Raw genomic sequence first — 13,148 nt, 5'->3', positions numbered from 1 at the left:
CGCCCTGTCCCCGTTGATTTGCTTGACGAAGTAAAGATCGGAAGTTCATTGTGTTTGCTTGTCTGAGTCGTGCTTTTGGGTTCTATTCTGCCAGTCTCCTCAGTGGAGCCTGACATATATCGAAGATCATTCCTTCTGAATAAAAAATGGTGTTGATGTTTTACTTTTCACAATAAAAAGAGCATGGTTATGGTTTCAAAGTCTTTAATATTTAATCTTAAAAACCATGGGTTTATAAACAATCCTCAATAAATAGCATTTCAGGGTACAAATAAACTTTACATACAAACAGTAACACATAATACAAGTCTTTGCTTCACATGTCTGTGTATATATATATATATATAGTAAATCACACCCCTACATCGACTCAACACTTGACCCTCAAAAATGTTCTCCAAGGGTTCAATATCGCTTTTAAAACTGTTGAAAAATGGGTGTTATTAATTTTTAATTGTGCAAAACATGTATAAGCATAAAACGGTGCCCGTGTCAACCAGGGTAAAAACTAAAAATATATTTGTCATATCAGTCTCAACCAAAAACTGTACAATTGTTATATTGTTTCTCTTTCTTCTGACAAATGTACTTATTGTAAGTCGCTTTGGATAAAAGCTTCTGCTAAATGCCCTAAAACTAAGTCGAAGGATTGAAGATGAGGTTCACTTAGTTATTAAATATTTCTATTTATTCTGTCAAACTAGTCAAAGTTTACAAGTAAGATAGCGATAATGTTCACAATTTAAAAAGCCCTTCTCTCTTGAGCTGTCCATTCTTGGACACGGTGCTACATGGCTCCCTGGAAGAGGCTCTCTATCTAGATAAAAACGACTCTTCGCAATTAATGAAAGCACAACCATTCATATTTTCATGGGATTATAAACTTATTAAAACATACGGAATATAAGGTTCAATTTCTGGCGGTCTGTTCTGCTAGATGGTGATCACGTTTCAACCTCTTGTTTCAACCATATCGTGCTTTAAGTCTGCCTGTTTTTCTTCGTAAGTAATGTATAAACCTATTGGAAAATGTCCAAAGTTTATGTTAAAATCTGTGCTGTTGCCCATTGGAAAATTGGAAAATTTAAAAAAATGTACGCCGTCTGTACGCCGTTGATATAACGTCCATTAAAACATTCCACATGAGGTGACATTTCAAAGGTTGGACCAAATTATTGGTTATTATAATTATGAAAACCTTCAGATGCTAAAAACACATTGACTTAATTTATAAGCTCTTTCTGAAAATAAATGAAGTCATGGAAACAGTTGAGGTTTATAGATAGTTCTACATATTAATTTAAAAAAACAACACTGGATTCTTTCCTCTGTTAACCCCATTTAGCGACCGTTTCTATCAGCTAAATTGTTCTACAAAAAAAGAGAAAGAAAGAAAAATACTTATTTTTAAAATCAAGAAAAATACACCATTAGTTGGTTGTGCCTGATTTGTGAATAGCTTAAAAGGGAACTGTTGTTAGGTGGAAGAAAATGCATTTCATACTGGAAGAAAATATTATGAAAAAGACCCCTTTCAATGATACAAACAAACACATAGAATGCTTGGAAAAACTAGACTGACTTTGTATTGCTTAAAAATCTTTCTTTATCCCTTCCGCTGGTAATAACTCTTTAAATCACCATTTCCCACTGTTGCTGGAGACTGACGGTCTACCAGTGGGCTTAGTTAAAAGGTTCTGGGTTCCAACCGAAATGCTGGTTTGATGGTGGTGGATGGAACTCTCTTCCAGGCGCGCATTCATGATTATTCCCATAGAAGAAGATGCACATTGAACACCAATGTGTGTGTCTTTATATTTGTATTTATTATCTAATCCCTCTATCCCTTTCCTCCTCCATACCTTCTTGCCCCATTCTCTTCTTTATACGGGGTATAGCCCCAAGCTCTCTCTGCCTCGTCTTCTCTTATGTTATTCACAACCTATGTCTGCTTTTGTGTATCTATCCTCTCCTCTTTTGCCTCTTTTCTTTATGTCAAATACAAAGATTCATAAGAATTTGAGAAAAATAAATCAAGCTAATTAATTATTTTCCTCGCTTCTCCCCTGTCACTATCTATTCCGCTCTCGCTCGGGCTCTCTCTCTCTCTCTCTCTCTCTCTCTCTCTCTCTCTCTCTCTCTCTCTCTCTCTCTCTCTCTCTCTTTCTCTCGTTGGAGGCTGAGGGGCCCTGTCATGATGGTGTCATTGACCACTGAGTTAATGTGGCTCCCTGGGGGTCCACTCTCCTGCTACGCCAGCCTGATAGGAAGAACCAAACCAGGGAGAGAAGACAGGGAGAGAGAGCTAGAGAAAGAGAGAGCGTAGTGTGCAACATGGGATAATTGTGAGCTGCTTCTGAGGAGTCACATGGGGTACAGATGCTGCGCTAACCTCCTAAAACATCTGGACCGGTATTGACTAAATCCTTTATGAGATAGCAATCCGGTTCAAAAAGTCTTTGTTCACATTTTCTATTTCACTGTTAAAATGTTTGGAAGAAAACCAAACACAAAACATGAATGAATGTGGGTCTTGTTGGGTTGTCTGCTTCGGGGGGAGAGAAGGAGAGGGTAAAGGAAAGACAAAGGGGGTCTAATAATTAATGTATTATAATCTTGGTGAGTAATTGAGAAGATTAACATACAAAACTCCAACAAATTTCATGTCTTTTAGCTAAATATATTGATAAGATAAGTGGAACAGAAGTACTTTGTCCTATTAACACTTTGTGCTTTGACCAGCAAACTCGACACTAACGCGGCCTGCCATACATATTCATGTACGATTATATTAATTTACTCTATCCTGGCTGGCACTGATAGCAACTATTTTGTAAAAAATCAATTACACGGCTCGAAAAGCTTATTGCACCAGGGAAATTGGACGGTAATTTAAAATAATCAGGGCGGAGCTACTCTGTGTTTTCATTAAGTCCCACTCCAGTATTCAACAGTGCCATCTATCCCGTTCTTCTTGTTTATTAAAGCGAGAACTCCCTGCTTAAAGGTTGGGTATGGGATTTGCGAAACGCCAGCAGATTTTGAAAACACACAACTCAAATAGTCCTACCCCCTCTCCTTCAACACTGACTCTGACTCCACCCATTCCAAGTACATGGACGCGCGAGCGAACACAGATGCGCGAGAGCAAGCCATTAGCTAGTTAGCTAGCTCCAGTAGCTACCGCAGGATAACAACAAACAGAAGCTTGCTCTGGGTCACAAGCTTTGAGTACGTGCACGAAGGGGTCACGCGCGGGGAGCGGGGGAGGGGGAGTGCAGTACGACCGTTTGATTGACGTACTTACTGCCCAATGCAACTCGCTGGGTCTGGAAATCATTGGCTGGAGTTTTTCGAGCCCTGCCCGTTCCACAGATGATTGACTTGTTTAATTGTCACGTCAGTACTTCTAACTCAGTGGCTGTAAGTGGGTTAGGATAAAGATTTCAAGTGATTTTGCAAAAATGGCCAAAAAAGAGAATTCCATACCCAACCTTTAATCTCTCATTCTGTGCCTTCTGTCCTCTACTAGCCAGCTATCTTTAGCTTCAGTACCTCAACATTGAGGTTCTCCGTCCATCAACTCTCTTTCATCACCCCTGTAGGGGCTAGCCCTCCGGCGACGGCCCCCCTGTGGTGCCAGCCTCCTCCCCTCACACAGTCACCTCCGTCTTGCTATGGGTGGAGCAGCTCTTGTGCCGGGTGTGGTGGGGGTGGTAGTAAGGGGGCTGAGCAGACCCCTGGTACTCCTGCTGCTGAGCGTGGCCCCCCACCATGCCCCCGCGGTAGGCCCCGGCGTAGGGCTGGGTGAACAGATCGGGCAGGTTCTCTATGCTCTGCTGCCTCCTGGTGGAGTAGGCCTGCCTGCGGGAGGAGGGGTACACCCCACTGCAGGGGATGGAGGCACGGCCGGGCGCAGACGCCTGCCTCTGGACCTGCCGGCTGTGCGGCTCCCAGGCTCTGAAAGCCGAGCTGGAGATGGAGGCGGGGTGGGAGGTGGCCTTGGGCAGGTGGGCGTGCTCCAGTTGATCAGGGGGGATGGAGATGGAGAGCGGGGTGTGGGGGGGGTGCTGGCCGTGCGGAGCCGGGTGGAGAAAGGACTTCTCTGTGTTGCGCAGTAGCGGGTCGGGGGCCGCGGCTGAAGCTTGGTACTGAGAGAAGTCCATCAGCGGGTAGCTCCTGTAGTAGTGGCCCGCCGCCGTGTCCGCTGGGGGGGAGGGAGAGGGACAAATAGAAGGGGGAGGAATAGTGGGGTAGAGAGAGAGGGAGAGAAAGGAGAAGGAATGTGGGGGAGAGAGAGAAAGGGAGGAAAGGAGAGGTAGTGTGGGGGAGGGAAAGAGGGAGGGAGAGAAAGGAAAGAGAAAGGGGGGGAAAGAGAGGGAGAGAAATGAGAGGGAATGTGGGGGAGAGAGAGGGAGCGAAAGGAGTGGGATAGTGGGGGCGAGAGGAGAGGGAGAGTAGGGGAGAGAGGAGAGGGATAGTGGGGGAGAGAGGGAGGCATATAGAGAGAGAGGGAGAGTGGGGGAAAGAGAGAGTAAGAGATAGGAAGGACAGGCAGAGTGGGGGAGAGAGAGAGTGGGGAAGAGAGATGAGAGGGAGATTGGGGTGGAGAGAGGAGAGGGAGAGTGGGGGAGAGAGACATGGAGAGGAGAAGGAGAGAGGGAGAGAAAAGAGGGAGAGAATGAGAGAACAGAAAGGAGAGGTATAGTGGGGTAGAGAGGGAGGGCGAGATAGGGGGCAATAGAAAGGAGAGGGAGGTGAGAGTAAGCAGACCAGAATGAAAAACAGAAGAGTATAGTGTGAAGTCATTAAATCAAGAATGTAAAAAGGAAAAGAGACATAGCTTGAAAGAAACCCTAAACTGCAACCAATAATGAAAGCAAAAGTGAAAATGGAAAAGAAGAATGTCAAATACATAATTAAAACAGTTTAATTGAATGGTATGAAGGTCATAAACATTTATGTCCGACAACAAATACCAAATCATGAAAAAGCAAAAGCCTATAGGCTTGTTTTGGTCTATTTGTCTGATGGTAACCTGATGACCCTCATTATGTTGGTTGTTTTTGTTCTAAATTAAATCGGCACTCGCCTGTTGCAGATCAGGCCATGATTTAACAAAGTAGAAATGAGCTGATTCATGTCCACGTGAATAGCTGTGGTTGGTTGCTTCAGTGAGTGTATGCAGCTTTTTCCCATTAAATTCAACCAAGCATGCTTATTTCATAGTTGTACAACATTGTCTCTGTCTATATCTTTGGGTGGTTTACAGCTAGAATCTGTTCATGCTGGGAGAGGAGGCATTTATATACCACTGTGATGTCAGTAAAGATCAAGGGGTAGGAGCAGAGACAAGATGGGGGTGGAGGTTTGAAGGCGATCCAACATGATGGCCAGTGATTCAGGTGACTCCTTAAAGGTGAAGGTTCTTGCGGGAAGATGTGCATGGTTTCAGGGTAATAGATGAGTTCGATGTGTTTGGAAAGGGTGGCTAATACAGGGGAAGGCAAGGCAACTTGAAACGCAGGTTCATTCATAGTGCTGACAAAGGAAGGAATCACATTAAAGGACAATCATCCAAAAAACATGCAGAACGTGTTGTGGTCACAGCAGCCTGCTGTGTTTTCCTCCTCCTGGGTCTGCCACTCCTCCTGTCTGTCTCACTTCACACCTGGTCCTCATCTGCAATCATGCTCACCTGGTCTTCGTCTCCAATCAACTCCCCTTCATAAACCCTTGGATTCCCTGCTGTCGGTGCCAGATCGTACTACGTACTACAGTGGTAATGATACATGCCTGGCTCCAGTAATTCTTGTTACCTCGCTCTCGCTCTCGCTCTCTCGTCTCTTGGTGTTTTTTGACCACAACCCAGCTCTGTTTTCCTCTGCCTGCAGTTATCCGGATCCCTCACTCCAGCTCGCCTGCCTCGCTCTCCCCCGGCTACCTCATCCACTACCTGCTCCCCCGTCTCATTCAATAAACCCTTTTTCTACAATTCAACATCGTCTCCGTCTGCTCTTGGGTTCAGCATTGTTTATCATAACAGAACGATGCTATGCTAAGTCAAATGCTATGGTATTTCTAGGGGTAGGTGTGTCGAGACACACAAACTAGCTCTGCTGTACCAGTCCAGTATGTCACAGTTGTTTTTCCAAAGGTTTGGTGGCATCTAGTTTCCCCTTTTAGTTATTCATATGAATGTGTTGGAAAATATCTAATGGAGAATACAAACAATTATTGGATTAGTAAAATGGGTAATTCCTCAATACCAGCGTTAACTGAAACATACTTGGACTTCCAACCATTATTATCATATTGAACTAAATATCAATATTTTGAAAGGCCGGACCTCAACCACAATAATGTAATGTCCTCAGGCTTCCCTTGTGTCATCAATCACAGTAAGATACATTTCATATTCCAATTCAATCATTTAAAACATTCCTGGTCCACATAGTGTGTGTGTGGGACGTTAACTGGTACCAATGATTCCACACGCCACCTCTGATGAAACGTGCTTTGTTAGACTTTAATGATATATTGACAGATATACATATCTAATAACTTGCTTTCGAAATTGGCATGTCCAATACAAAATGAAAAGTCTCCCTCTAAAGTGAGTGTGGGCGTGGTTTGTGTCGGTAGTTTGTGTGCAAGTCCTTGGTGACGCTAAAATAGTCGTTCCTCCATCTCGTGAATGTCCTAGATTGCCATTGTACCCACTGCTCCAATACCTATCTGGAGCAACCTGTTTGATACCCTTACCAAACCCACTGGCTGTTCTCTAAGTATCGAGGGAATTCCAAATGATTAACAGAACAGAACCTTCTTTGGTACAATCACCACCATTTGCAAGTCCTTCAGTGAGGCTTTTACATTACCACTGAATCGTCCTCCTGACTAAACTATTTTCTGTTCTCCTCCATTCTGATGACTAATATTATTCAAAGGAGGATGATATTAGTGGGGGTGGGATAGCTCTCTATTTTAGCTCCTCCGCTATCCCAGTTTGTCCCGGGCTCATCTCCCAGCCCCGCCAGAACGGCTCCACTGGATTAAAATACACTGGCTCTCCACGCCAGTTTCCACTAGGTTGTGTTGTGAATAAACAAATAGATGTTCCCCAGCTGGGGGGTATACCACGAACCTCGCTGAACATACGCAGGCTTTCTTCGGAAAACCTGGCTCGACAGAGCCGCAACTCGTAATCAGAGTTAAATGGTACCACAAAGCTCACTTTAGATTCAATTAGTTGAACCAGGTTTTCCGCTTTAGGTTCAATGCTCATTCACATAAAAGGGGCGTTTATCGCGTCATTTGACTCACCCTTATGCAAAATAAATTGCGCGAGAGCGGTGTATTTCATCCAAAGCGAGCAGTGTATTATTATGAACTCCTACGAGGAATTCAAAGTTCACATCACAGCCAAGGGGAACACGGTTGCCCATAATATGGCTAGGGTGGCGCGCTGGCAAAAAATAGCCGACCGTGTTAATTCGTAAGTGAAAAGATTCTGCATATTGTCTAAAAAATATTATGTATCATCATCCCTTTTACCCCCATATATGTGGGGCCCCATGTTTTCTCCTACGAACATGGGGCCAAGTCAAAAATAAATATAAAAATATTATTCAATGTGGTAAGTTGTAAGCATCCATTTGAATAATTTCAGGTGAATCTAGCCTATGATTTGATTTTCCGACTATGGAGGTGATCTTTCTTAACAATTCTCACGGCTATAATATGAATTTGTAGAATAAAAAATGCCTAGGCCTAATTGTGTCACTGACATAGCAGTTATATAAGGGATAATGGACAACACGGCACTTGACTATAGGTTAATGTACGTTGAACGTGCGGGGCCACCTTCGAACTTGAAACACAGACACACTGCGCAACACTAGCCGCGTTTACTTGGCACATCTGATCCGCAACGATTTCTATGCGGAATAGATCTGTTCCTAAAATGTGATCCCCTACTGTATACATGGCAGTAACAAAAGTGTCCGCTATGTCTCTCGCGCACCTGACACATCTCTGGACCGGCGGCGACATAATGGACGTCTTATCACTATTTGCCATTGTGAATTAGATTTTAATGAAAGCACAGCAGGCGAGAGCTTTTCTCTGCCTGCTCCTTAAATTAAGAAGGAGGACAGCACAGCTACGTCCGATCTTTATATTTACCCCCACCTCCGCCGCAAACAAGAGGAATTTGAATGCGCGTCCGCAGCCAAGACTGGTGGGAGAGAGTGGTCTCTCTAAGTTAAGAAGTATTTTAACGTTCAGCCTGCAAAAGTACTAGTATTAGCCTACTCATTTACAGTTATCTCGGACGTGCGCGGACACTATGATAGTGAACACGTCATTAATAAACACCCATGTCCCGTCGCTTAGCAACCGGACACGCTTACCGGACTACTTACGAACAAAGACGTGAATCAGGCAATAAATCCACTTTCCTTGACAGCGGTCAAGTTTGGTGTGCATAAAAGTACCAACGGAGCTCAGTGGACCAATTGCGTACTACTGCAGCTGCTCTAAGTTAAACCCCAATCTGTTCGGAATAAGTGTATACATGTCGATTAAAACGGACTACACCACCTCTTCTATTCGCCATAGAATTCTATGCCGAACAGATAATTGTATTCCGAATGAGGTGTATATGTGATCATTTTCTATTCCGCATAGAAATCTATGCGGATGTAAACGCGGCTAGTAAGTGCACGGCTTCTTTGTGTAGCATTGACTACATGCGGTCCAACAAGGTCGATCAGATAACGAATACCCTCTGATGAGAATCTGTATCTCTCATAAAGAATTTGGTCAGAAATGCCAAGGGATCAGTTCGGTCCCGAAAAACCCTCTGTCTCCGGAGAGACGCCTGTACGATAAGTGCGCCGAGTTCCACGGTAACACCCAAAAATGGTGACGCCATTGTCGGAGGAGGGGCTAGGAAGCTGCGCACGCCGATTTAAGTAGCCGATCTCCGGCTAGACTAACGCCCCGTGCCCACTACATGCGTCCGTCGACTGATGTGGGAAGGCGTGGCTGACTGATGGGGGAGTAGTCTTTGCAGAGGCATCCGTCAGCCAATCTAATCGCTTCGCCGGGTTCTTCCCGCTACTTCCTGCTTGTTGCGATGCAAGATGACCCGCTTTCCCGCTTTCCAGTATCGTCAGAGCCCGAGTCGAGTCACAGTGCTTAAATTTGCAGACGCGATCTGATTGGATGACGGATCCGTCGCTGCCGAAAAAGTTGAACATATTTCAACTTCTTGACTGAGCCGAAGGCTCCAACGGAACGTACGGATCCACAATGCATTGCGGGTCCGTCCCCATTAAAGTGAATGGGGATCACGCAACGGACGCATGTAGTGGGCACGGGGCGTAACTGTACGTCCACACCAGGAGCGACCAAAGCGTCAAAGACGCTCTGGTCGCTCACAAAGTTTCGCTGCGAATTTTTCTGTTCGCTTTGGTCGCTCAAGTCGCTCATGACGTACAATTCAATTATGCAGACGCATTTAAAGGAGCCGTATGCGTTTAGTAGGCCCTACAGACAGCCATATCAAATAGTGAACTCTCCCATACACCTTGGCCATATTGCCGAGACGGTTTTACTTGTTCGATAAAGTGCTTCGACAACAAGTAGGACAGTGATTCCCCCCAATATTAAAAAAATCCTAAAATGTAGGCTAATTACAACCGAGAACAAAAAACCCTGCGTGCTGTAGTATTTAAAATATGTTTCACTGATCTGGATCTGCAAATCATGATCTGCACTCATTCGTCGCATTCAAAACAAATAGACATTGGGACACATGGCTAATTTGCATACGTGCACAGGACTGGTTGGCTCCGCAAGGCAAATAATGGAAAATATCTATCTATCTATCTAGGCCTTTCTGTCTATCTATCTATCAACGCGTGTCTAGTTTTAATGTGATGTATTGTGTGTATTATCCAGTCAGACTTGTTCTGTGTGGTATTGTAGGCTACTGTCCTGTGTGTGACGAACCACCTAAATGGATTCCCGACGATTTGTGTCGTTTGGTATTAATAAAGACTTGACTATCTATCTATCTAGACTATTTAATTAAAAATGATTCACCTCAGGCTCCGTGAATAGTGGGGAATAGAGGGATAAAAGACAAGAGATATATCCCTTGTCATTTATCCCTCGTCTTGTCGATTAGTTTGTTTATGTGACGATTTCAAATACTTTTTTGGTTTTGTTTAAAGCATGCTACACGCGATTGGTTGGTTAGATTGGTGGCATGTAGAGCAAATTATAATGATTCTCGCTTAAATACGAACGTTCTAGATGTAGCCTATAAATACTCCCGCTTATTGATATCCAAACCACTATGGCGTTTCGATCTCTGAACTGAAAAAGGGTGGGTTCGTACAACACCGGGTGCCCAGTTACAGCCGCGATTAATACTTCAGCCGACATTTTGTTCAGTGAGTGAATAAAGGTAGGTAGGAACCAAAGTGCCTGCCGATGTTCCCTGGGATCCACGCAAGCGAAGAGCGTCTACATTCCGATTGGCTGTCAGTGTTTGGTCGCTGAAGCGAATAATAGTCATTTGCATAAAGTTAAAAAGTTTTCAACTTCTTTTTGACGCTCTGGTCCCTCAACTTTGGCCGCTGGTAGCGTTGGTCGCTTTGGTCGCTCTGGTCGCTCTTGCCCATAGAAAGTGAATGACTTCCGGCGATTTGGTCGCTCAATTCGCTTCTGGTGTGGACGGACAGTAAGCCGAAAAGCTGCTCCCGACCAGGTTTGGTTGCGAGCATAAGTCACCATGGTGATACAGCGACGCTTAAAGAGATCGACTTTCATGGTACAGCTAACCCAGGCTTTCAGCTCAACATACCTCGCTAACCCTCTAATGGAGCTTTGTAGTAAAGGCCCCTGGAGTGGTGGCTCGGATGTTAATTCAGCCATCTCCCTCCTATCCCTGCATAAACACAACTGATTATTCTTCTTTTTATCCATCTATATATATATATATATATATATATATATATATATCCAAAACGCTTCAGCCTTGCCCAGGTAAACAGGTGATTAATAACAGGTGAGATAACGAGATACAGGTGGACATAAGCCGCTGCTCGGGTTCTCCTCATTTCACCTCAGAGAAAGAGAGAGGGGGAGAGAGGCTCTGCAGGGCTCCAGACTACAGCATCTTATGGCAGATTCTTTAATATCACCTTTCACTCGCCCTGGTAGGGAGGCGCCCTAGATGACAGCTCCTGTGCCCTGAACCTTCTCCTGAAGGTCACCACGCCACTCACACTCAGCATCACACCTTGTGTGTGGAGTGTATAATGATAAATAAAGTAATAATACAAATTAAACCCTCATCTCACCCACAGGTTTGAGAATGGAAATGTTGTATTTGTGCGTGCTGAGGCTCATCATATTCACAAGTTTAAGAATTTAAAGGAGGTATCACTGAGTGTGTGCGTATTTGTTTTACCTTGAACTCAAGGCCCCGTCCACACGGAGCCGAAACGGGCGAAAACGATCCGGTTTCGTTTTATGCGGTTCAGGTATATCTCCATAAATACGGAGTCATTGCAAAACCGCATCGAGCTGTAGTAACGCTGTAATAAATATTCTAGGCCCTGGTTCTCCACAGAAAAAAGTGGAGCGCATTAAGCCTGCGCGCTGTATACAAACATTCAGTCAAGAGGAGATTCAACCTTTTAAATTGAGCAGAAATACTTTTTAATGTACAGTTAGTAATTAAATTCTTATTTAGAGCTACAAAAAGAATACAAATAAATTAAAAATTAAACGCAACTCTGACGTCCCCCAGCTAATGGCTAATGACGTCATCCTAACACGAAACCGCATAGGTCCGGATATTTTCAGAAATGTGTGGTTTCGGGGACCGGATTCGCCGGCTCCGTCTGGACGGTCGGCTGAAACGCACAAGACTCATGCGGTTTCACCAAAAAAATCGGCTCCGTGTGGACTGGGCCTTAAACGGATACGCCAAAATATTGGGGAATTGGCTTTTGCCTATCCTAACCAGATTCAATGTAGTTGTATGATTTCAAAGTCATTGTGTGTCCACAGGGAGTTTGCAGGGTTAGCATATTCTTTCCGTTAGCTGCTTCCATTGACTTGCATAGGGACAGCAACCTAGCTCCTGTTCATCGGAGGGGAATACAGTTGTAATTAATTTCCAAAGATTTCCCTTACCTTCAGAATAGTTACTCATTAAAAATGACTGCCAGTAACATGCACACAGCTGATTCAGCACTATTTTCGAACTATTAGGCGACCTGTGATGCACCCCTGAAATAATAATATTTTCCGCTGCTTCAAAACACCAGTCCTGCTGGGAAATTTCCTCAAAACTTTGCACAATGTCCAAACCACCTGATTGCTTTGTGATAATCGGAAGAAGGTCTACTCTCATATTTACATTTAGGGGATTTAGCTGCAACCATTCATTTCCATATTCACACACAGCCACGCAGGGCGACAGCCAGCTCGTCAGGGTGAGGCGTCTTGCTCAGGGAACCCTCGAAAATCAGCTAGGAAGAGCCGGAGATCAAACTAGCAACCTTCAGGTTACCCGTGAACCCGCTCTACTTCCTGAGCCACTGTCGCCTCTTAGGATGGAAGCTGTGTGTCTTCGGAACATCGGACCCCTGGCGTGACCGAGCCGTAATCCGACCAATGAGTGGACCCGAGAGCTACTTTCGTCGTTTTCTATTTTTTTCTTGTTATTAAAATCACACGAGAATGAAACGGATAAACTATGAGTGGATAAAAACCTGATTCGAAATATACTTTATTTTGTTTGCTCGATCACTGATCGACTGATCATCAGATGATTGTTAATAATTTGGCCAGGCCTTTGAGTTGCAAATTCCAGAGGGAAAGCTGCCTTATTTTCAAATGTCTTACTAAATACGTTACAAGAGATGTGTTATAACGTTTGCATGATCACAGAAACAATAATAATAGCAAAAGCGTACAATGATTGTGGTGCGCCGACGTGACACTGATCAGCAAAGCAGATCATAGAGTTAGCCGGTGCTAAGTAACGCTTTGGTGCAGTGGCAGTGGGGTAAGACAGGCAAACACCACTTGACAGATATCTCGCCACATCCCGTAACTAC

The 13,148-nt window shown here is 44.3% G+C and overlaps 1 protein-coding gene across 1 annotated transcript in view; it reads right to left on the bottom strand.

Moving 5' to 3' along the window:
- Nucleotides 1–3,499: 3,499 nt before the first annotated feature.
- Nucleotides 3,500–13,148, bottom strand: part of LOC130371063 (protein shisa-8-like) — a 41,851-nt gene continuing 32,202 nt past the window's right edge. Inside the window, exon 5 of the mRNA XM_056576691.1 lies at nucleotides 3,500–4,207. Within this exon, the coding sequence (XP_056432666.1) occupies nucleotides 3,654–4,207 (554 nt within the window). The 3' untranslated portion in view covers nucleotides 3,500–3,653. The remainder of the gene's footprint in view (nucleotides 4,208–13,148) is intronic.

Source organism: Gadus chalcogrammus, chromosome 18 (assembly GCF_026213295.1).
Source record: "Gadus chalcogrammus isolate NIFS_2021 chromosome 18, NIFS_Gcha_1.0, whole genome shotgun sequence".
Classification (NCBI taxonomy): domain Eukaryota; kingdom Metazoa; phylum Chordata; class Actinopteri; order Gadiformes; family Gadidae; genus Gadus; species Gadus chalcogrammus.
Note: the sequence above shows the minus strand (reverse complement) of the source record. Positions and strands in the feature narration are given on the sequence as shown.